This window comes from Primulina eburnea, chromosome 2 (genome assembly GCF_022965805.1).
Source record: "Primulina eburnea isolate SZY01 chromosome 2, ASM2296580v1, whole genome shotgun sequence".
Classification (NCBI taxonomy): domain Eukaryota; kingdom Viridiplantae; phylum Streptophyta; class Magnoliopsida; order Lamiales; family Gesneriaceae; genus Primulina; species Primulina eburnea.
Genome location: NC_133102.1, coordinates 2,367,345 through 2,390,660, shown reverse-complemented (window position 1 = coordinate 2,390,660; position 23,316 = coordinate 2,367,345). Strand labels below are relative to the sequence as shown.

The 23,316-nt window shown below is 35.2% G+C and overlaps 4 protein-coding genes across 5 annotated transcripts; all 4 read right to left on the bottom strand.

Moving 5' to 3' along the window:
- Positions 1 to 894: 894 nt before the first annotated feature.
- LOC140818716 (TOM1-like protein 1) lies at positions 895 to 4,200 on the bottom strand. Of its 2 annotated transcripts, none has more exons than XM_073178761.1 (4): positions 4,102 to 4,200; positions 3,097 to 3,639; positions 2,434 to 2,676; positions 895 to 1,530 (listed from the first exon to the last, which is right to left on the bottom strand). In XM_073178761.1, exons 2-4 carry the CDS (start codon positions 3,613 to 3,615, stop codon positions 1,096 to 1,098), a joined length of 1,197 nt encoding a protein of 398 aa, XP_073034862.1. In that variant the 5' UTR covers positions 3,616 to 3,639; positions 4,102 to 4,200; the 3' UTR covers positions 895 to 1,095. The 2 variants fall into 2 exon arrangements, with proteins under 2 accessions (XP_073034862.1, XP_073034867.1); XM_073178766.1 differs by having other exon boundaries at positions 4,085 to 4,189.
- An 898-nt stretch (positions 4,201 to 5,098) lies between these two features.
- On the bottom strand, positions 5,099 to 8,886 carry LOC140818707 (uncharacterized). The gene is made up of 7 exons (XM_073178753.1): positions 8,644 to 8,886; positions 8,462 to 8,566; positions 8,163 to 8,277; positions 7,078 to 7,193; positions 6,237 to 6,425; positions 5,542 to 5,684; positions 5,099 to 5,459 (listed from the first exon to the last, which is right to left on the bottom strand). Exons 1-7 carry the CDS (start codon positions 8,769 to 8,771, stop codon positions 5,275 to 5,277), a joined length of 981 nt encoding a protein of 326 aa, XP_073034854.1. The 5' UTR covers positions 8,772 to 8,886; the 3' UTR covers positions 5,099 to 5,274.
- Positions 8,887 to 10,068: 1,182 nt separating this feature from the next.
- Positions 10,069 to 13,651, bottom strand: LOC140818696 (WEB family protein At3g02930, chloroplastic-like). The gene is given in 4 exon segments (XM_073178744.1): positions 10,069 to 11,756; positions 11,759 to 12,557; positions 12,720 to 12,936; positions 13,405 to 13,651. Coding segments are annotated over 4 exon segments (2,448 nt in total). The 5' UTR covers positions 13,422 to 13,651; the 3' UTR covers positions 10,069 to 10,341.
- Positions 13,652 to 15,286: 1,635 nt separating this feature from the next.
- LOC140818690 (ASI1-immunoprecipitated protein 2-like) lies at positions 15,287 to 23,152 on the bottom strand. The gene is made up of 12 exons (XM_073178733.1): positions 22,848 to 23,152; positions 21,127 to 22,074; positions 19,929 to 20,014; positions 19,363 to 19,835; positions 18,704 to 19,204; positions 17,932 to 18,610; positions 17,618 to 17,848; positions 17,385 to 17,509; positions 16,579 to 16,895; positions 16,310 to 16,346; positions 16,058 to 16,179; positions 15,287 to 15,971 (listed from the first exon to the last, which is right to left on the bottom strand). The coding sequence occupies exons 2-12, from the start codon at positions 21,334 to 21,336 to the stop codon at positions 15,600 to 15,602; spliced, it is 3,153 nt and encodes a 1,050-aa protein (XP_073034834.1). The 5' UTR covers positions 21,337 to 22,074; positions 22,848 to 23,152; the 3' UTR covers positions 15,287 to 15,599.
- Positions 23,153 to 23,316: the final 164 nt, after the last annotated feature.

Sequence of the window (23,316 nt, the reverse complement as noted above, 5' to 3'; positions counted from 1 at the left end):
AAGATTCAGTATCGTCAAAGCGTATTGAAATAGTATTTGTGAGAAATTCGCAAATAAAAAATTGATTAGAAAGGAATACCTCTTACAAAGTAGCCCAAAAACCACGTCATTAGTATTGCTTGTTTTACTAAAATCCCTTTTGTAAGGGATCACTAAATTGTTTTACTAAAATCCCATTTGTAAGGGATCACTAAATTTTTCCCAAAGTAAAATTCTGGAATCATATTTGGACAAATCTCCACTGTTTGATATGTTCAACTACATTTCCAAATTAGTATAAACACTTGCCACGTTTTCAATACAAACAGACAAATACTTGCAAATTCTAAACTTTTTACATGATTCAATTCAAATATTGTAGGAGAATAACCATATCAATATATGAAACTATTATTTCGAAGCAAAATATGAGATTGTTGGATGCAATTGCGAGGAAGGGCCATCACCACATTACACATGTCACAAACAAATAAGAAAACACCAAATTATTATACACAAGTAATAATAATAATAATTGACAAAAACTCGTGATACAGATCTCTTATTTGGGTTATCCATGAAAAAATATTATTTTTTATGATAAGAGTATTACTTTTATTGTCTAATTTGGGTTATCCATGAAAAAATATTATTTTTTATGATGAGAGTATTACTTTTTATTGTGAATATGGATAAAATCGACTCGTCTAATAAATTAAGATTCATGAGACGTTCTCACATGAAATCCACTCATAATAATTATAGTAATGCGATGTACGTCCATTTCACCTCAGGTTCTTGACCTTGATAAACTATATGATATAAAACTTCAATCAAATATCATGGCATGGAAACTCCAACAATGAATACTGCCTCCCCGATTCCACGGACAAAGCACCGATTAAAGCATAGTCAGAAAACAACACGAAATTACTATTCAGCGGATGATTTTCAATCCAATGCAAGTCTTTTTCTATACATAAAAATAATTAGAAAAAAACAACGAAACACCATAATTGAGTAACTTTTTCTTGAGCATATTTAAGTCAAGACATCAAGACAGTCCGGGGGCCAAATATAAGTTATGACTAAGTTACAGACATGAAGCACGAGTATTTAAAAGGTAATCAAATCATCTTTCGGCGTCTGCTTTCTCTTTGTATCCTGCGCTGTTTCTGATGTGCCGCCGGATACCTTACCAAATATCATCTCATCCAGATCATTCATCATTTCATCGTTGTTCCCTCCTCCATGGCTTCCAGCTGACCGTATCCCGGATGATTTTCGGACCAAGGCTTCTTCTTTGCCGCCTCCCACACGGGGTGAATCGTCGGGCTCTACAGCAATAGGTATCATAGCAGGTTCGGGCTCCTGTGGAACCACCAAAGGTTTTTTCATGTCCTCATACTTGGATAGAACTTTCTGAATCTCGTCATTCACGTTCAGTGCTTCAAAAAGGAGGGCCTCGTTATCCCCGGCTGACTCTATGATGCTCTGAATAGTGTATTGTGACTCGCGACACTGGCGTAAAAGTGTGATGGTCAAATCATCCTGCAACAAATTTCCAAACGATTTCAAAAGAGGAAATGTGCTAGTTGCTAAGGCAGCACAGGAAAATTAATTAATACTCTGTAAAGATATCATAAAAACGACTTCTTGACCAATCCCAACACTTCCCCAAAAGATAATAAAGAAGCGCAAACTTATCTAGCTTACAAACCCAACATCCCCTCTGATATTTGACAAATGTTTTTAATAATATTTTACCATGAACCAGACAAATTCCATTGTACTGCTTTACGGCATGAAAAGAACAGCAGACATGTCAGATTGCAACTGCAAACCTTTAAATTTCACAAACATGAAAATAGCTTGAAATATTAATAAAATTACTCCCTCGGTCAAAACGATGGAAAACAATAACTTTGGTGGCAAGAAATAATGTGAACCTCTTTCTTGGACCTGACTTTGACATTTTTACTTGGTCGCATTAAATAAACCTCTTTAATTCTCACAAATATAATTCTTAGCTATGGTAAAAGAGATTTTAATGAATAGGTCAACAAACGGTACCTTTCATCCATGAAAAAAGACGGAACTATGCCTCAAATAACAAGACAAAAATTAAGATAAAATCCTACAAACTTAAGACAAAGTAACCTGATGATTTAGAATCTCAATTCTGACGGCATTCACAATGAATTTTTTTTCTAAATGAATAGTAAGGTAACAGAACAAATAAGGGTGAATTTCACAAATTTTTTGCGAGGATTGATCGAGGATGTAGAGAATTTATCAAAGGAACAAGAAGTTCGGACTACATTCTCAAAAATTAGATTTGATAAAAGAAAAAGGGCTGTAAAAAATAAGAAAAAATCATAATGAGCTTTAATAAACCCATATGAATAAGAGAACTTCAAATGGCAAATTGGACATAAAAAAACCAAAGCAAACCTGCAGAGCATCTTGTTGTGGTGAAGAGGATAAGACAGTGCCTAGCAGCTCTATACTATTCCTAGCTACATCAAAGGCTTCCTTTGTTTGCTCGGCTGAAAAGCTTCGTGCAGGGTTAACATCGTGGTGTTGTGACAGAGCAGCATTTGATTCTGAAGCCGACACAGATCTCGGAGGAGTAAATATAGGAGCCAGGCTCTCATCATCGCGACCAGGAAAACGTAGTCCTCTTGATTTCAAACTCTGGAATGGGAAGAAGTATATTCTAATATATCAAAACATAATTTCAAGAGATAAAAATCAGTAACAATGTCATCTATATCGCCCTACCGACATTAACAAGTTAGCTCAGAATAGTTTTATAAAGAAAATTGTACATGCACGATAAATGAGAAAATTTCCAGCAATAACAATTCATCCCATCCATGAATGTTATAAAGGAATCAAATTACCTGGTCGAATTATCTTATAATACTTGCATGCGTGACTAATCGCACCATGCATCAATTATTCAGGAAATTGTTAAAAGGTTGTGATATTGGACAAAAAGAAAATATAAAATTAATCCATATATTATCAATATGGATACGGAAAATTTCGCTCATAAAAAATGGGAGAAAGGAATTTTTCAATCGCTCATTCGAATTCCAACTGTAGGGTTACCTTGTATGTCTCTTCATAAACAGGCAAGTAGCGAAGCTCATTTGACGATTCCCCCCATGACTCAATCAGTGTAAGGGCCTTGTTCCTGTTATTAACAACAGTTTGAGGGTCATCAATCAACTTCACCATCTCATCCAGAACCCTCTCAGCCGCGATCTCGGAGAAGGCTTTCTCGCAATTCTTTACAATAGTTTCAAGCAACACCAGAGCCAAATACTGAACCATAGGGATCTTTAACATGATTCTTTTCTTTATTCCACGTATCAATTCAATACTGTTAATCCTGTCGTGGTTGATCATGTCGCAAAGTTCAAGATTCGTGGCCCAATCAGGCCCTTCCAAGGTTTCGGCTGTGGCTTCCTCCACAAGCTTGTCTGCCTGGTTTGGGCCTTGGAATAATTCCTTCATCTTGGAACTCACAGAGCTCATTCCAGCACTAAGCTTCAGCCCCAAATCGTTGCCTCCAATCTTCAAGCGCTCGCCAAAGGCGTTGACTTTGTCCATCAAATTGTCGCTCATGTTTTCAGTAAAATAGTAGAAAACCTGTTTCGAAATGATAAAAAAAAATTAGTAGAAAAGCAGAGGCGAAAACCCTAAAAAATTCTTGCATTTATAAATACAAGATCTCAAATTAAATTGACAAAGACCCAGAAGCCGTCACACTAGCTCATAATAGTAATAGCAAATGTAAAATTGAAGTCTTTTCGCGAGGTTTGAATACAACCAAAGCTTAAAGCATCACTAGAATTTCTGCGAAAGACACATTCACAAAATCAGACCCACGAATCCAACCACAAAAATAAAATAAAAAATCCCCACAAAATCTTGATACCAAACTACAAATCAACGTGTATAAAACAAAGTAAAAGAACAGTTGACGGGAAAATAAAGCAGCCGCTAGTAAAGAGATCACGAGATCGAACAAATAAAAAAAGGATAAAAATTAAGCAGGAAATCAGAAAAAGGAAAACATGAGTAGTGATCACACGGGATTCGAAATAGTACCAGAGAGTCGAACAAAGAGCTTCGCGTGTTGTTTGAGAACTGAGACGACTCCCTCTGCCTCTCAGCGACCAGACATTCTCCTTATTTTCCTATAATTACAATATATAAAATATTAATAATAATAATAAAATAATTTAGTATTATAAAATATATTTTATTAATTAAACAATACCTAATTTTTACATGATATATTTTGACTTTATTAACTAAAAGTATTTACTAATAAAGATAATAATTTCAATATTATTTTAATAACATTATTATTAGCTGATTTATTACAAACATGTAACATTTATATAAAAATCAATAATAATTACCTAGATTTTTGAAACTATTCGACTAAGTATATGTTGATATTTTGTCAAACAATAAATAACCGTTAAAAATTTTAAGATGTTTTAATAATCATTTTGACCCGGTTTAAGATCCAATTTTATTAATCAAATTGTTATCCATAAAATTGGATCTTAAACCGGATCAAAATGATATTTAAAACAACTTAAAATTTTAACGATAAATATTTGACTATTAATCTATCCTTATTTAATCAACTCAACCAAACACACCTTAGGTGTTTAAATTAGGTTCATGGTCAAACCGACCAGTCCCATCCGATTTTAAAACATTAATGCATACATCATTATCTATGCACTGTGAGTATGTTTTTCAAAAAATAAATATAATTAAAAATCAAATTAAATTTTTATAGTTTTTATAATTTTAAAAAAATTACTTTTGATATAAATTTTCTTTTATCCCAAAAAAAAATTTAGAGTACAAATTGTTTTACAAAAAAACTTTTGATATCAATTAACATTTGTCCTAAAGATTTAGTGAGTAATGTAGTTGAAGTGATTCTGTTTGATAAAAAATTACTCTCTATGGATATTTCAGGGACTCGTATGCTAATCTGATAGAGAAACTCAAAGCCAGAAATTCTTTTATTATATGTCATTCTCAAATTTCTAATTAGTGCTGTAATAATATACAAACATCATGAAAACAATAGATATGTTCAATTACTAAATCACTATTATGCATATGTTAGGCGAAATTTATGACATGAAGACATAATTTTCATAAATTGGCAATATTATCAACTCTCCCATTTTCTTCAAGATAAGAGTATTATGCACAGTGTGATTGCAGCTTAAAACTGCCCACTGATTACGGTCAGGCACTGAGTGACATGGAAACAATTGAAGACAACTTGTACTTCCGCACTTTGGTGGAGTTCTGGGGTTGGAATACAACTTCTGTGCTTGAATTAACAGTTAATTCTTTCCACTGAGATGACCAAGAAGGTCCTTCGCTGCGATAATCACGAGGCGCATACAAAAGTTGGAGCGTCGAATGGGCTGCATCAGTTGTAAAGTGATTTGTTAAACCACAAGCATGCATAATATCACTTTTGCAACAAAAGTATCATTCATTTCTTACCAAAACCGAACATGCTTATCTTCTGGATAGTAAGTCTACTGACTTTAGATCTCTTGATCTCTCTTAATGCATGAATATCGTCACGCTTTCCTTTAAACTCCAGAAACTCACCAAGAACATATTTGTTCCCCTTGAACTCTAGCCTGAGTTTCATTGGAGTGACATTTAATCAATAATAGCAAAACACATCTATACATAGTGAATTTAACACATTAACAAGTTCAAACAAAATAAGTCACCAAATAAAAATACATAGACTAGTGTTGGGATTTAGACCAGAACGAACAAGAACCATAGATCATCAACGAAAGAGCTAGAAATATGCAATTGCAAACACAGTAGCATAGCAAAAAAGCATTCCTCGTGCTTCAATTACTATATATTCCATCTAGATCATTCCTCAGGTGATCTTTAACTTTGAACTCAATAACCTCTGACAAATTAGCTAGCATTTTCTTTCAGGATATTCAGAAGTGAAGGCACACAACTCAACTCAACGTTTTTTTTAAATAATTGAATGCAGCTCCATGATCTAAACACAAGAAATCAACTGCTTTGGCACTGAATATAAGGTTAGTCACTAGCAATCTCATGGAACCAGCAAATGCTTCTTCCTTCTTACATTGTGGTAGATAATTAGGAAGTAAAATCAATCCTAAATGGTAATATGTAACATAGATCAAACTGTCACGGACCTATCCAAAACCGGAGCAGTGCTTAGAACCGAGTTAAGCTTTTCACTAAACGACCCTTGGTTTTTCTTATTTCCTCCCAGAAATGCACCTTTGAACCATCCAGAGCTCACTTTTTTTTGCTCGGGTTTGAATTGTGTCCACTGATCACGAGTAATAATCTCGGGAGGAAAACTGTCCGGATGAATGGAACTGCAAGAAGAGTATCAGGATTTGTAAACATGGGCAATAAAGGAAAATGATAAAAAAATAACCAAGTGGATATGTTTATAGAGTTAAAAGAATAATATGAAACAGTTTCACTTAGACCTATTGCTTTGGCATAGCTAAAAAAATGCAAAGCCTAAAATCATTTTTACTCCGCATTTCCATGTGTATCATCAGCCCACTAAACACAATGTGCACAAGCATTCCAATGTAATAATACGGCTCAATAACTAGTCACAAACTCAAGTTCTTACAAAATACACCGACTGTGAAACTAGGATCAGCTAGGCATTCTCGATAATTACTGTATTGGATAGAGAGATGTCATGAGTATCGAATAAATTTTTCCGTAAGACTTTAAATGGTGCCCCTATTTATGCACTGACCACTTTGCCTCGACCAACTATTCCGAAAGTTTTATATTAATATATACAATATTATATGGCTGCAGAGAAATTACACAATCTTTTTCACAGATTTATCGCATGATTATGATCGGAAAACACAAAACATGAATACGACATCATATATCCCAAAATTATCCAACTCCAGTTTATGCGAGGAGGCAGAGGACAACAAAGTGAAAAATTGACTCTTATACTGCAAACATAGCAAAAGGAGCAGATAGAATCCTTACCAGAAATTTGGATTCGGGCAAATGACTTTAAAACTTAGATATTCTTCAGGAAGAGCAACTCCCCTTTGTTCAAGATATTCCTCTAAGATGGAAATTAATTGTTTGCTCTCAGCTACCTAAGTTAGAGAAACATATGACATCAATATAAGGTCTCAAAGATAAATCATGAAAGAAGAGTAAATGGGCATTAAAAGATAGCAGCATATATATTTTCTTAGATTAAATTATTCATACCAGAACACCATTTAAAATGGTAAGAAGGGAGCTTCCCACAAGAACCAATTATGTTCAATTGTCTAAACACTCATAATTATTTGATTTCATAGCCATCACAACTTCATGTAGATGAAAATATATTTGAGAAATAACATTTGGAGAAAATCACTACAATTACAATTTACATCACAGTATAAGTAAACACACATAATTATTACTATTACAATCTTGATAACATCAAACTTGATTCTAGCATAGCAAAAGTATTCATTTCTTTTAGGTATATAATCACTTTAAAAGAAACTCCTTTAGGATGCAAATTTTTCCACACGTATATGAAGTATCACAGGAGAAACACTCTGCTTGCTTCATCTTAATTGGTAGAACATTCCCTTAATATCCATGACGTCTTTACCAGTTTTAACCCCTATACAGATTTGTGACTTAAATGGGAAGGACCACATAGAGAAGAGAGGAAACCTGTGATAATTGTCTGTGTGAGAAAATCTATAATAAGGGCTGGCTTAGATATCTCAGCTGAAGCAAACTTCTTTTTGTGAAAGCATAAATATATTTGTTATATAAAATGTATTAACCTTGTGATAGCTGTCGTGTGAGAAAATTCTGCTCAAACTATAGAAAAAAAGTGTTTAAAGCATTGAAAGGCAGGATGCACGGTCGAGGCGTTGATCATCGTCAAACAGATGAAATGAATTTTACTTTGTTGATCTAAAAAAATGCAAGTTTGGCGATCAAACTCCATTGGGCTAAGAATAGAAGTTTCACCTGGGATTCACCACTAGTAAAGGGTTCTACTGCTAAATGGATTCTACCAATTATTTCTTAACTAGACATGACAAGTGACTTACAGGGTTTGGAATGAGCTCAGTTTTATGGTGTTTGCCAGAAGTGCAAACCAAATTGCCATCCTTATCTACGGAGAAAAATCCCGATACATTCTTCACAGAAATCACCACTGCCTCTCTGCAGATCATTACAAGTAAAGCAACACTTGAACGTGGCTGTTTATCAACCCTTTAATGTTCAGCACTTTTAAATATCGAATAAAAACTACAAGCGAAAGCTAAAATAGATTATCTCAACATAGGAATAGAAGAATCAAGAAACTAAAAGGGCCACTTCAAGGATAAAAAAGAAGATAGATTACTCATCCGTGACAAGAACAAGATCAATATTCTGACGAGAAGCGGAATCAGGGTCTGGAATTTGGAGCCCAACGTAGACTCTGCTTCCACGATACAGCTTTTCCAACCTATGGAACTCAGATAATATAATAAATGGTTAGTTTTCACACAATAGAACATAAAGAAAAGGGAGTAAAAGGTGAACCTTTTGGCAACGGAGAAGAGGGCATTGGCGTTGGAAGTCTCGAGATCCATGAGACTATCATCATCATTAAAGAAGGGCTTCACCAAACGGTAAAGAACTAAACCGCATATCAGCGCAACCCAGATCATTCTTGCTTTGCCCCGGCAGCTCTCTTCTTTTTCTTCCCACTTAAGTTTGGTTTGTCGACGGCAGTCTTGATTCTCAGAGGTAAACGTGACTTTATTTTCTTTTTTCAAAAAATATAATGAATAATTAACCTTGATTACGTGTATAAGAAATTTGTTGGGCTCCATTTGAATTATAAAAATTAATTTCGAACATACAACATTAACGATTAATCATTCTTAATTTAGACATCGACTCAAATTCTATATATAAAAAAAATATTATAAAATATATATCAACTCAACATTTTTTTAGCAATTGTCTCATCGAGTAATCTAAGACATTGTTTGGTACATGTGATAAGGGTGTGATTGATAAATAATCTTCCTTATCCAATGTTTGGTATTTTTTTTAAAAAGCTCATTATAATATCATGGGCCCTTGATAAATAACTTTTGAGAAGGATTAAACATCATTTGTAAGAGGTGTGATAATTTTAATGTAATGATAAAATACATTACAAATGACTTAAATTACCCTCAACTTAAATATATTTAAGTTAATGTTAAATGTTTATTAAATACATACATATGTACAAATATATAGATACATATATATACACACACAAATATATATACACACATGTATATATATATATATATATATATATATGTATATATATATATATATATGTATATATATATATACAATTACAATATCTTGATAACAATGAAATATAAGTTTTTGTGATAGGACTAATTTTTTCATTACAATTCAATATATAAATTTAATCACTCTTATTAAAATCATACCAAACATTCAACATATTATCTTATCATTATATTTATCATTGATTTATCATTATACTATATATCCCTTACTTATCATATCCTATGTACCAAACTCTATCTAAATAAAGATGAGTAATACCAAAGTATACGGAGCTTGTAATTTTTACTGTCTGAGTCACTTTTAGCCTCTAATAAAATGGGCCTAGAAAAGAAAGAAATTTGCTTCTTGTATTTAAAAAAGAATGTCTATTTTTATTCATTCAATTTCATAAAGTCACCTCATTTTCATCTGATCTGAGTTCCCATAAATGGGACAAGGGTGATATATCCCCACTAGATTTCACCCAAAATTTTTAATCAAATCTCATAAAAGATAATTTAATATTATGAATTTACTCGATCTTTGTTCCATCAATGAATAAGAAGAAAAACTTCTACAAAACCTGGTTGTGGTTGTCACCCACAGAACACACAGCAATGTTTTAAATCTCTGTCATGACACAACAATATATATTTATGAAACACATGAAATAAGAAATTATCGAATATACTTGTGTACTTTTGTTGGAAACATATATCAAGCTAAAATTAAAAGAAAATGGCAGGAAAACACAAGGTTACGAAATAATCTTACATTCATACACAGTTTGTGCCAAAACATATTTTCTGTAATGATCTTCACACCTTTTTCATATTTAGCTCACCTCTAGCACAAGAGATGGTAAAAAAACGAAATAAAAAAATATATTGAGTTAAGACATTCCGGCGGTGATGTAGAATCCAGTCATGGTTGGCTGATATGTTACTTGTGGCTGGAAGGGCTCTTCTTCTTCAGTAGACCTCCAAACTTTTGAAACAACGGCTTCTTCTTCTTTTGATTTTGCTGTTTTGATGGCGAGCTTTTGCCATTGTCAAGGTTTTCTGTCAAAGAGGATAGACCATTGACCTGATCAAACTCATCAGCTTTTGAGTACCGTTCATCCTTAAAGGCTTCATGCTCTGTTTCTCCCTCGGGAGAAAGGTCTTTTTCATCAATCTTGCAGCTTTCCCACATCTTAATATCGACTTCTTCAGACATGTCATTTTCCATGTGTTTCTCGTTCAATTTCTCCGTGACAGAAGCTTCGTCGTTTGAATTCTTATTTGGCTTCTTCACATTTCCTGTGCCATTTTGTTCAAAAAATTCCACTACTTTCGGAAGCATGTCATAATCTTTTTCGCTATCTGTCAGCTCACCATTTTCCAAGATTTTCTTCTTGGTCAAAGCTTCTTCAAGCAACTTAGATAACTCCTCAGCCTTTATCAGTGAAGCAGCTTCTCTATTTCGTAGTTCCTCATTCTCATGGAGAATATTCTGTATTTCATTTTCCCTGTCCATTAAAACCTCTTTCAATCTCATGCTCTCAACCTTTGTCTGACCAAGGACATCCTTCAGGGAAATTATCTCGGATTCAGCTTCCTTGAAGGTATCTTTCCAACGCTCTTCTTCCTCCTTTACCCCACAAACTTCTACCTCTACCATTTTTAGCAAGTTAACTAGCCTGTCTATTTCACCTTCCATTGTAGAGTTGTCTTCTACAGATTTCTTCACACTGTTCATCAAATGAAGCTCCTTCTGCTCCCACTCAGCGGTTAATTTCTGGTGATCACTCTTGGATTGTTCGAGAGCATTTTCGAGAATATCAATCTCTTGTTTTGAATCACTTAGCATGCTTTCACACTTCTCATTTGTTGCTTTAAGGGCCAGCTTTAGATGTTCTATTTGAGTTTCATAGTTTTCACGCTCGACTTCAACAGACAACAGTGTTTCTTTGGCATTTCTAGCTTCTGCAGAAACTTCATGTAAAGCAGATGCCATACTTTCCAATGCCTTCTTGGTTTTCTTTTCTTCGTCTCTGGAATTCTCCAACTCATTTATCAGCTTGTTTTTTTCTTCCAATAGAGTTTGGACACTATCAGCTGCGAGTTTCTCATTGCTCAAGGCCTGGATTTTCTCTTCTTTTAAAGCTTCAATCTCAAATTGTATAGATTCAACCTTCTTTGTCATCACTGAAGATTCTTCTTTAACCAGTCCAAGCCGACGTTCTGATTCTTCAAGATCAACTTTCTGCCTTCTAATAGAGATTTCCATCAAGCCCACCTTCTCTTTAAGTGACGAGATTTCAGACTGAGAATCATGCAGAGAATCAGTGCTTACTTCAAGTTGTTTCATGACAGATCCAGAGATTCGGAGGCAGATCTCTCCAATCTCTTTGCTTGCTCAGCCTGAGCAGATAATTCCTCAACTCTGTAGTGCAACTCCTCCACCAAATTATGCGCGTAAGATTCAGCCATTTTTGCAGCCTCCAGATCAACACTAAGATGCTCTAAGGCAGCCTCCTTTTCTTCCAATTTCTCCTCAAAGATCTTCGCCTTCTTGAGTTCTTGTCTCAGAGAATCTACCTCCAGACTCAATTCTGTCACGAGTTTATCATTCTTGTTGTCCTCCATTTTGAGCTTTGAATTGAGCAAAGATTTTAAGTGGACCAACTCAGCTGAAAGAACTTCAACTTTATCGGCGTGAATCTCTGCTATTTTTGTTGCATCTTCAGCATGCCCAAGTGCCTTGTTTTTTGCATCACATGCCATATCGAATTCTTTCTTCACTTTATGAAGATCTTCAGTTGCAGATAGAAGGGCAGCCACATCCAAGGCATGCTGGTTTCTAATTGCTTCAAGCTCTTTATGCCATTCATCTTCCTTCTGCTGAGTCGCTTCAATACCTGCCTGCTCCATCTCAACTGCTCGAAACTTTTCGATCTCAGAATTTTCTTCAGCTAGCTTTTGAGCCAACAAAGCTTCCCTAAGCTTTCCATTCGCTTCATCGGCCAATTTATGGGCTTCTTTCAATTCATCGAGAAACTTTTGCTTTTCTTTCTCGAGTAAATCTAATGTCTCCTTGGCCTTCTTAAGATCCTCCTGAGCTAGGTTTAATTCTGATTGAAGTTCCGGTGGCTTCAACACCCTACTTGTCTTCTTCTGAATGCAAAAATTAGCATAAAAATCATTTTAAACAACGTTGGAGCTAAGAAAACACCATGTCTCACATCTGAAAATAATTTAAATTGTTGTAATTTACTTGTAGCTAGCAACAATGTTATCTTCAAACAAATAACTAAATAATAAGCTATTCAAACTTACATCAGGGGGATTACCACCAACACCAGGCTTGGCAGGCCGCTGTCCTATTGTAGGCTTGGATGTAACAGATCTTGGAGACCGATCAACTGAAATGCGAGCAGTCTGTAGGGGAGACACGGAATCAGCAGCAGATTTAGCCACTCCTTTGCTTGTTGACCTGCTGATCCGAGTGGGAGGTAGTGATGCCTTACTGTTTGGAGTTTCTGATAACGTAGATCTGTACATGCAGAAAACCACCTTAATAATCAAGTCATTCATGCGCCAAATTATCTGCTAACTTGAGGCATTCAGTGGCGAATCTACAAATGCACCCGTTACAAGGCACGGGACCAAGCGAACCCAGAGAAGAATTTTTGCAAAGACATCAACTGAATGTAAGTGTAGCATTCGACAAAGTAATGAGGAAGAAAACAACAACGAAATCGCAATCCATAAAAGGTGAGAATCCGGGACATTGCTGAATGAATAAAAAACGACATAAACACTCCCGATTGATTAATTAAACTAATATTGTCCATCAATTCCAATGGAAACTTAAAAAAGTATGGTCATCAAAATCAAGAAACACGATAAATATAATACGGCAACGCATCACCACCACATCGGAAGATAATTAGACTAGATAAACTGAAAAGGAAAGCAAACCCAAGTCAAATCCACAGAAAAGTAAGATAAGGAGACTTACTTGGATTTGGAAGACATGGCTGATTTAATAGATAAAGTAGAAGTTAATCGGCTTCAAATGAAGATGGGTCTTCGCTGAAATGCGGACATTGTCCTATATGTATCAATGGATCCAATGCATCCAAATCTAGCAGCGGTTAATTACAGTGAGTTAGGTTCGTCTGTATACAAAAAAGCAGAGAGAGAAGCTTGAACTTTATCAAAGTGAACAACTTTCTTTGCCGAAGAGAGAACTCGCTTCGTCTGCCCCCAACCGCTGCTCTTCAATCTCCGCTTTCAAGTACAATGGTGTCACCTATGAATTTACAAAATTGCCCCTAGAATTTTGTATAATTATCTGTTTTTGGAAAAGGAATGAAAAAGACACTGTATGACTGTGAGAGGCAGGAGACCTGTGAATAATCGTGCATATAAAGTTAATATATTAATATAAATTATGACGTCATCATAAAAAAACATTTAAATAAAAGATTTTGGAAAATCGGTTTCAATGTATGAAATCTAACGACTTTTAACAATTTTTTTTAGATTTTAAAAGTACATAGATATTCAATTAAGATTTAAGAGTTTTGAACATTTTATAGAAGTCTAAGGTTCATATAGTTTTAAAAAAAGTCAAGTGATAAGTTTATATAAATATTCAAATTTTCAGTAGACTTTTAACAATTTCATAGAATTTATTAACATACAAATATTAAAGTCTAAAGTACTACATCGTCAAAAGTTGTCTTTGGTCCGACCCAAATATTTGAATGAATTGTTAAAACTTTTAACTCATACACACTTTTTATTTCTCCATCTCATCTTCGTTTCTCTTTCATTCTCTTCTTGTCTTCTCTCATCTCATCTATGTTTACAAAAATGCATAAAAATTTGTACGGTAATTCACATAAATACGTTTATAAATATGTGAAATTCTGTAAAAGTTAATAAAAAACTATCAAATTCACAAAAATCTATAATTTTAAAAAAATCATTAAAAATCGTCAAAACTCTTGATTAAATACACTCCACTAACTATCACGGATGGACACATTTGAAAAAAAATTCAATGTTCAGTGGTTGTTTGTCTTGATACCATTAGTGTGTGAGTCATTAAGATATATGAATTAATTATCTTAAACTAGACAGTTTAGTTAATAATGATTATGGGTGATGTTATTTACTTCTCTTTTATGTTACATAAATTCCATTTTACACATTAAATGAAGTTTGAGCAATACAAAGTGAAACACAGGTCAAATTATATATGCAACACTAATGTTTCACGAAAAATATTTTTTTATTATGAAATATCAAAGATGGCTAAAGAAATTCTACTGGTTAAAAACACACAAGAATTAGTTTTTTTATTTATGAATTTTTTAAAAAAATAAATAAAAATTTCCAATCCAAACTGGCCTCATAAATCTAGCTGTGCCCATGTTAGTGTGACTGTTCCAAAGAGAACAGAAGCTCACATGTAATGAATTTGTGTATTAATGGAATTGATCTTTTTCATTGGACACTGACTAGGGAACTAACACACACGAAAGTATTTAATTAAAGTGACAACTTGCAAATTCAATCTCCAAACAAATCATTAATCATTCCCTTACACGAAATATAATATATAGATAAAATAATAGTAATAATAATAAAATAAAACTTGATAATTTTTCTGGTGAGAGTGAGACCCGGCTTGTGTCTTACTCCACCATCTACTGTCGGCAGTCGCGTCACAGTTGTTCAAATAATTGTGAATATTGAACATTGATTTTAAAATAATAACGCAAATGTCATAATCGAGAGAAAATATTTGTTGCGTTCTAAATATGTATCGGGTTACTCATTTCAACAATCACCGATCCGCCAACCGCCAACCGACCAAGATGTTCACATACGAAAATGGATGGATTTTACTCCAAGATCCTCCAAATGAGGATAATATTTACACATACTAGCAGCAACCATCAGGATGGTTGGATTTGGCGATTCATAGGCATACCCTCCAGATTTATCGATATGTTATTTCTAGAATCCATCGGGAAAATAATAACGCCTGATTTAAATAGACATGTACCTCCAAGACCCAGATGGGTTCCAATGACCTTTTCCTGGGCATGCTTTACTTGTGTCCGAAATGGCGAAAGAGGGGATATTGGAGATATTGGTGTAACCCCTATGCTTCCCTGTACTTCGAGCAGGACTCGCAGTTCATTCCTCCTTGGTAAGTGGATATGAAAGTGAAAGGGAAAGAGCTGATGATACATCATCCTCTTCTTTGAGTGCTGCTTCATCAAGAATATACTCCTCTGTCATTTTTCTCTCTTGTTCACCGACCATTACTTGTTGGGTAGCTCGAGTCTTTTGTTTTCTTTCGGCCCCTAAAGCAAGCTCCAGGTCCGGTAATCTATTTTGAAGCACATTTTGTTCTGATGAGCGTGCTTCCCAAGGACTGGATTGCTCCATAGGGAGTAATTGTCTTTTGGCATGTTCTGAACGCCCTGGGATGACAATCTCATTACAAGCTTCATCATGGTGTTGATTCTCCACTTCACGGGAGCCCGAAGCAACATGATGATTCATCTGTGATGCAAAATAGCCAATGCAAGAACAATTATCATCACCAGAATTCAACATCATCAAGTAAAATTTAATTTGCCTATACTTACCTTTCCAAGCGCTCCATGCAGTTGACTACGTGCTGAATCATTATTAACATCCACACTGAATTTCACTTGATCTTGACTGCTGCGCACCTTATCCAATATAGTTGCCTCCTCTATGCCTTTCTCTGCAGATACATCCAGAACACCATCTAGGGATTTATCAAAATTATATGATGAATGTTGGCTCCCGACCGAGAGGAGTATCGATATGCAATGACATTTGCTTCCTTACAGAAACGTTGATAGGTGACCTACCATGGAGAGGTCCACTGCTCAAATTGATGCCTTCTTCCTATTAAATATGTATATGCAGATATCAAAATTTCAGCAGTGAGCTGAACCAGAGTGTCTTCATAACAAGATGTTAAGTAAATCTATACTCCAGAACAAGAAGATACTATCAAAGCAACCCACAAAAATGGTCCCGTACTAGCTTCATTAAAGCTTACAAAACAAACAAGCAATTCAAAAAACCCATATGTAACAAAGCAATTTATGCATGCACAAACAGAAAAGACAAATACCGGACAAGTATCCCTGAGTTCTTGACATTGTCTTGCACTAAAACTCCTTGCTGCCGTAGAGGAACTGGAATTCAGTCTACCATCCAAACAATCAACAGAAGATACTCTGGCATCACAATCTCCATCAATCGCTCCATGTGACAATAAACTACAAAACTCTACGGAAGCATTCAGCTTAGGATCAGGGCATACATCATCACGTGCAGGAAAATCTCTAGCATCAGGACTAAGTGAATGACCATTCTCAGGCATATATTCCAAGCGACTTTCTTTCTTTCCTCTGAACACACCCCATAAGAAGAATAACATATTCCACCCTGCAGGCAGACAATATCAAGAATGTCATATCCCATCTTGATTGCAAGAATCCTGGAATTTAGAGCCTCTTTAATTTCATTTCCTCGTGCATTGGAACACAGAAAAGCTACTTTTGTTTCTTGAAGTCCAACCAACATGATGTGCCTGATTTTAATTAACATCAACTACAGTTTGATATCTCTAGTAGGTTTTCTAGAACGGGCACATGTTTTCTGAATAGTATGAACATGTAGGCTGTAAGGTTGGTTTTCAGTATAAATGCACTCGACACAAGTAGTAAAAACCTCATCCTATGACACAGAAAAGGTGTTTAAAAACAGTAAATTCTCAGATAAAAAGTATCCCCTTTATAAACATTAGCAATGCAAACTCTGAATAGTCATTTTACGAAGTTTGCATTGCAAGCACGGATTGAGGCATATTGTATCCACTTTCTGAAATAAGGGGAAAATTAATTAGATAACAAGATGAAACAAAGTTGAACTTACGCTGGGAATTCTCTGGAAGCTGATTGGAAGGAAATATTAGGAGCTCAACACCATTTACATTCCCTTTAAGAGCAAGGTCGTTCTTTATTATATTCTCCAGCCAAACTTTGTAGATCTTGTTGTAACTGTAGGATAACATGGCTACTTTTAAACAGAGGAAAATCCATTGCAAGAAACATCACATGAATATTAAAATACCTATGGATGAAATGAGAAAAAATTTAAGAAATTACCTCTCAAGATCCTTAGCAAAAAAGAAAAGGGCTATGTTATCCTCTACAACCCCGCGTTCCTGAAACTGAATAGGCCATGTGCTCAAGCGAGGCACTTCATACAGAACAATTCTGTTCTGAAATTTCTTTACGACATCCAGAACTTGAGGTGATGAACTTATAGACAAGTGGGCTTGGATTCCATCCCAGGAGACAAAGATTTTACCACTTCGGCAAATATCAAAATTTCCCCTGCATTTAGAGATGTCTGAGAACACAAAAATAGAATGTGGATAAAGTCAACTGGAAAATTTTGGAGAAAACTAAGATCTTACTGCCATATATATTCATGTTTAGGGATGGCCAAGGATTTTGTAAAGATTGCCATCGCTGCAGCATCATTACTGAACATGTCCCTTGAGGAGGACTTCCAATCCAACAACATCTGGGTGTCATCTCCTCCAGAGAAAGCTTCTACAGGTTCCGATGGAAAATGCTTTGTATTGTTGAGTGTTTCCTGTCCAAGCCTGTCCGCAGACAAATTTTGGGACAATGTACACTTATCAACAACCTCTGCAGCAGAAGACTCGATTCTCCTTACAGCAGAACTTGATAAATGATCTTTAAAAGCTATATCGCAACCCATGTTTGACGTTGATGCATAATCAGACCTATACTTTTGGTATACTCCGGGCTTTCTCAGCATAGCAGCCTGGATAGCAGCTTTCAGGTTATTGTTTCTGTCCCATGAAGAGTTTACATATGACGGCCTAGAGCAGCTTCCAGATTGTTCCCTTAATGGTTCACCGGAATTAGAGGACTCTCTGGGCTGAGACAATCCATTATGTTGGTCTTCATCAGCATTGAAAGGTGATCTTTCAGAAACACCTGAGCATGAGGATGAATCCGCCTTTAAGTTACTTCGATTAGAATTTTTATCCATGTTATTAACTCCCTTGGCAGATAAAACCACGTGCGAATTGCGCCCGTACAACGCCGGCCTCTTAAATTCACCTGCCAATACAAATTATTGAAAGGAATAGAAACAATTTTGAAAAGGCAAAACCATTATGAGGTATCAACTCACATCATTTGATTAAATCATACCTAAAGAACTGGGTAAATCAGAACTCTTTCGAGATGAAAGGCTATATGATCTCGATAATGCTGCTGATTTGCCATCAGGTTGCCTGGATCTTGTCTCAAGGTGATCAGTCGGAGTAGAAATTTGACAATGTTCACCTCCAGATGCTTGTTTTTTATCACTTCTCGAGACATAATCCATTGAAGCATCTATATTTGAATTAGTTGGTGCATGTTTTGACTTGAAAGAGCTCTGCCGTTCAAATTTATTTTGCTGTTTTGAATTTTTCAAATTATGGATGTGAGACGACGGTCTAGGAGATAGCATTTTTGTTTTTGATTCAAAATCAATTAAATTTTTTGCTTTGAACGACATAGATTTGTCCAGGGATCGGATACCACCATCCTTAAGTTGATGAGGGGCAACTTGCTTTACTGATTTCTCCCGCTGAAGAACTAGATCTACGAGCTTCACCTTTGGTTTTGAATTTATAGATGTAAATGAATTAGACCTAGAGAAAACACCTGCATAATTGAAAATATTGGTCCTGATAGTTAGTGACAAAGAAACTAAAACTACTTGTAGAAGGAAAACCCACTTCTTTACACAAACTAATGAAATTTAAGGAAACTCCAGGAATGTCAACACCAGAGAAACAATGTGCTAAAAAACACCATATAACCTTGAAAATTATGTACTCGCCGATCTGAAGCAGAATGTGCTAACTTCGGATTATCATTAACTGAGACAGCATCAGAAGAGGGACCACTGTGTGAAGACTGCACTCTTCCCTTGTCTGGGTTCTTTAAAGAATTCTCACGAGAAATAGCAGCTGCTTTGGCGGACCAAGAGGAGTTTTGCAATCTAGTTATTGATTCAACAGCCAGCTTCTTCACGATAGAAGAAACTTCAGCATCAGCGTCATCTCTTAGCCTTTTGTTTGGAATTTTCACACTGCTTCTACTTCTATTTCCCTCAACATCAACACTAATTACATGTTCACTAATTACTTGACCAGATGAATTATTTTTCTCATTACCATCCACCTTTCCAAATTTATCTTGTCTTTGACTTCTCATCTGCTCCCCGGATTTGCATTCTTCACACAGCCAGTCACCTTCAGGGACTTTAGCCATCTTTTCTCGCATGCAATAACTGAGATAGGATGAGTAGGTTACACTTATTTCAAATGAATTCAAATATATTGTAGCATCGATAAAAAGACAATAGAGAACTTTTAAAACTTACGTATGTTCTGCACCATCAATACACCTACAGCATATGGCAAGCAAATCCTCCCGACCTGCATCTCCACAGATATCACAGACTTTTACCTATTTCGACAAAACTGAAACTTTAATAAGAGTACAATTTGGTAAACAAATGAGACCTTAAATGGAAATTCAACAAATAATTGAGCATTTGTCGTTTTACCAAAAACTATAGTAGTGAAGTTAAACTCAAATGTCTTTAAAATGTACAGCAGTCCAAAAACCATGTTGCTGATCGCCACCCCAGTAGGATATTTATTACTCCTCAAAAATCACGCAATAATTGCACTATTTGCAATCTTCGTGAATCGAACATGTGATCGTACCTCTATCACCAATTGTATAATTGAATGTTTATCGTTTTACTAAAAGTCTTAGTTAATCGTAATGGTCTATCTCAAATCTTTTAAATCGTTTATTAGTCAGGCATCATGATTCGGTCGTTAATACCATGACAATTATCGGTCCCCAATAATCATAGAAAATGATTTTGACAAGAAAATAAACAATCATTAAATACGAAGATACTTGCTCAAACAATTTTACGTATCTTTCTGAATCAAGAGTTTGATATTTCAAATATTTATAGGTCTGCTCATCATTGTAATTGTAATTCCAAAAATGTATTTATCGGATCATGCATCAATTGAGAGTAGAACTAGTCATAAGCATAGTCACACTTACAGCATCCAGGTGTTCATTCATAAACCTTTATTGCCTTATAATAGTTAATTCTAAAATAAAAATAATAATGATAAAGCAAAATCTTGTTGTATGATAGTGATAATATCTCATGTAAATAATCCCTAATTATCCTAACACACAGAGTCAAGTATGAAATCAAGAAAAAGATAATATTATTCATCAAAACATACATATAGTGGCCATAACTGTAAATAGGATGTTATCGTCAATATACCGTTCTATTCAAAGTCAAAAGGAACTCATTAAATTTTATTTTGTATTTAATGGTGATTCAGGGGGTAGGGATATCCGACCTATCATAGAACAGAGGTTATGCTCAAGATGTCTCAGGCCTTCAAACATATTGAAATGAGAAATACTGAAAAATGGAGTGTGATTAAATATGAATGTGCCACGTGAAATAATTTTTGATAGGTTTATTAAACTATGATAGATAATCCCCTACTAAATAAGCAAGAATACATTCTTACATCCTGCTCCACCATATCAGAGTCATCAGTATCATCGACAAGATGCATATCTACCCTCGCATCCACATTCTTCTCAGCAGAATTAACAGCATTACCAAGCAGATCACCGTGAATAGCTGTCACCACATCTCCAGTCAGTAAAGAATTCAAGTGCTCGCTTGAGACCTCTGAATGTGCCCCGTGTGGAGCAGAACATTTATCTTCTTCCATTGTCCCTCGAGTTTCTGTCACATAATGAATATTTTGGAGTGGAAGTATCCTCTACAATGAGTAAGTCAGTACCATGATCCGTGATTTTTGAATCTAGAACCTCAGAAAAACCTGGATGACGTGAAGATAATCCAATTGGCAAGCCACTAGAGGGCAATTTGTGGTAAAATTCTCCATTTATTTTTCTTAGCCTACTGTGATTTGCTGTAGAATGTTCGACTTCAGACTTATCATTTCCGTGTCAGAGAGGGTCTGACAATCAATTGTATGTCCATACTCTTGATCAGGTGCACAACTGGTGAATACTGAAGAGCAGGGTAGATTTCTGTTGTCTACTTTTCTGTTGTGAAAAGTGTACACTTGAGTGGCTTCATTAGTGCCACTGTCACAAGACAAACAATCATCAGGAATTTTTTGAGCCTCAAATTTTGAATGTACCACCATTTCATTAGACGCAGATGCATCAGATGTCCTTGAGAATACTTTACATCGAGCATTTTCAGAGGAATCAGAAGTTGAGATCATAGTGTCCACAGTGCTCTTTTCGTTGTCAACTACGATGTTTTCTGCACAGGTTTCTCCAGCAGACTCGTCTATTGACTTCGAAAAAACTTGATTTGTATGAAAGCAAGATGAGCAAGGGGCAGAGCACATGTTACACTTCCCGGATTTCCCCCTATGGTCAACATTTTTACTTCTATCTGAACAACTGTTAAATCCTTTCTGAATTTGAGACACCTAGAGAAAAAAACACGTGTAAAAAAGCGATGAATAGATCAATTGGATTAGTTGGGAATGACAGTAATGCAATAATCTACCATCACTAAACAGGTGAGTAACTTGGAATGCTGCTTCTTCTTTTTTTACTTTTTCAAGCAGCGGGGAGATCAGCGTTCCTTATAAATCTTACATGAATCCATCAGTAATTTTGACCAACTTAAGAAAGTAGAGATGACATTATCCCGATTAATTTCTCAAACCTCGTAACAAACTCGTCATTAGAGCAATCATTTAGAATTCTTCTACAGGTGTCAGTGGGTTAAAATTTTTTTTAAAAAAAAAGAAGAGCAGATGCAGCAGAAGGGAAAAAAACGACACCATTGAACGACAGCAGTCATTAGACTGATATTATTAAATCTAACCCTTGCAGCCTCCGGTATCTTCTTAAGATAGGAGAAGCACCTAACGTACAGTCAGTTAAGAGAACCTCCTCGTCCTTTCGCTGGTTGGATAGACGTACATAGGCGCATCAGCTATTGCTATGTTTTACGTACAGATAGCGATACATTTAACTCAGGTTTACAGACTCTTCGTTCACCCACATACTCGCGGAAAAAATTTGATCATTTCCCCAAACTGGTCACAGTTTATTCATGCTAAAACAAGTACCAAATAATAACCAAGAAAAAGGACAAACCATATTGCATGTAAAAAACGCAGACAAAAATCAAGCTTTGCGTCAATATTCCGAAAATTGAACATGCAACGAAAGGGAACCCTAATTGACATACCTGGGGCTGAGGAAGAGCGGAAGAGGCATGGAAGATGGTGCGTTCCTTGGGCTTGCTCATGGGCAACTCGCCGTCGATCAATTGACCACCAGTTTTCCAGATAATTTCTATGAAATCACAAAATTAACCTGCCAATATATATGTGCGTTTGTCTGAAAATAAAGTTAATTCCAACCACCCCTCTCAGTAGGCAATAATCTACAGAGGAATCGAAATCCGATTGAGAGGTGGATTCTTTCAATATCATAATATAAATTTTACATTCCAAGATCTGCAAAATTCTACAAGGAATTACAGAACAGGAGATATATTATCTATATATATAAATACATAGTTTTTTGTAGTTTTCTAAAATAAAAGTTATAAAAAAATATTTTTCGTATTATATATTTAAAAACAAACAAAAGAACTAAATATGTAATTTAAATATAATTTTTTTAGAAAATTCACATTTGAATTTAATTTTCTA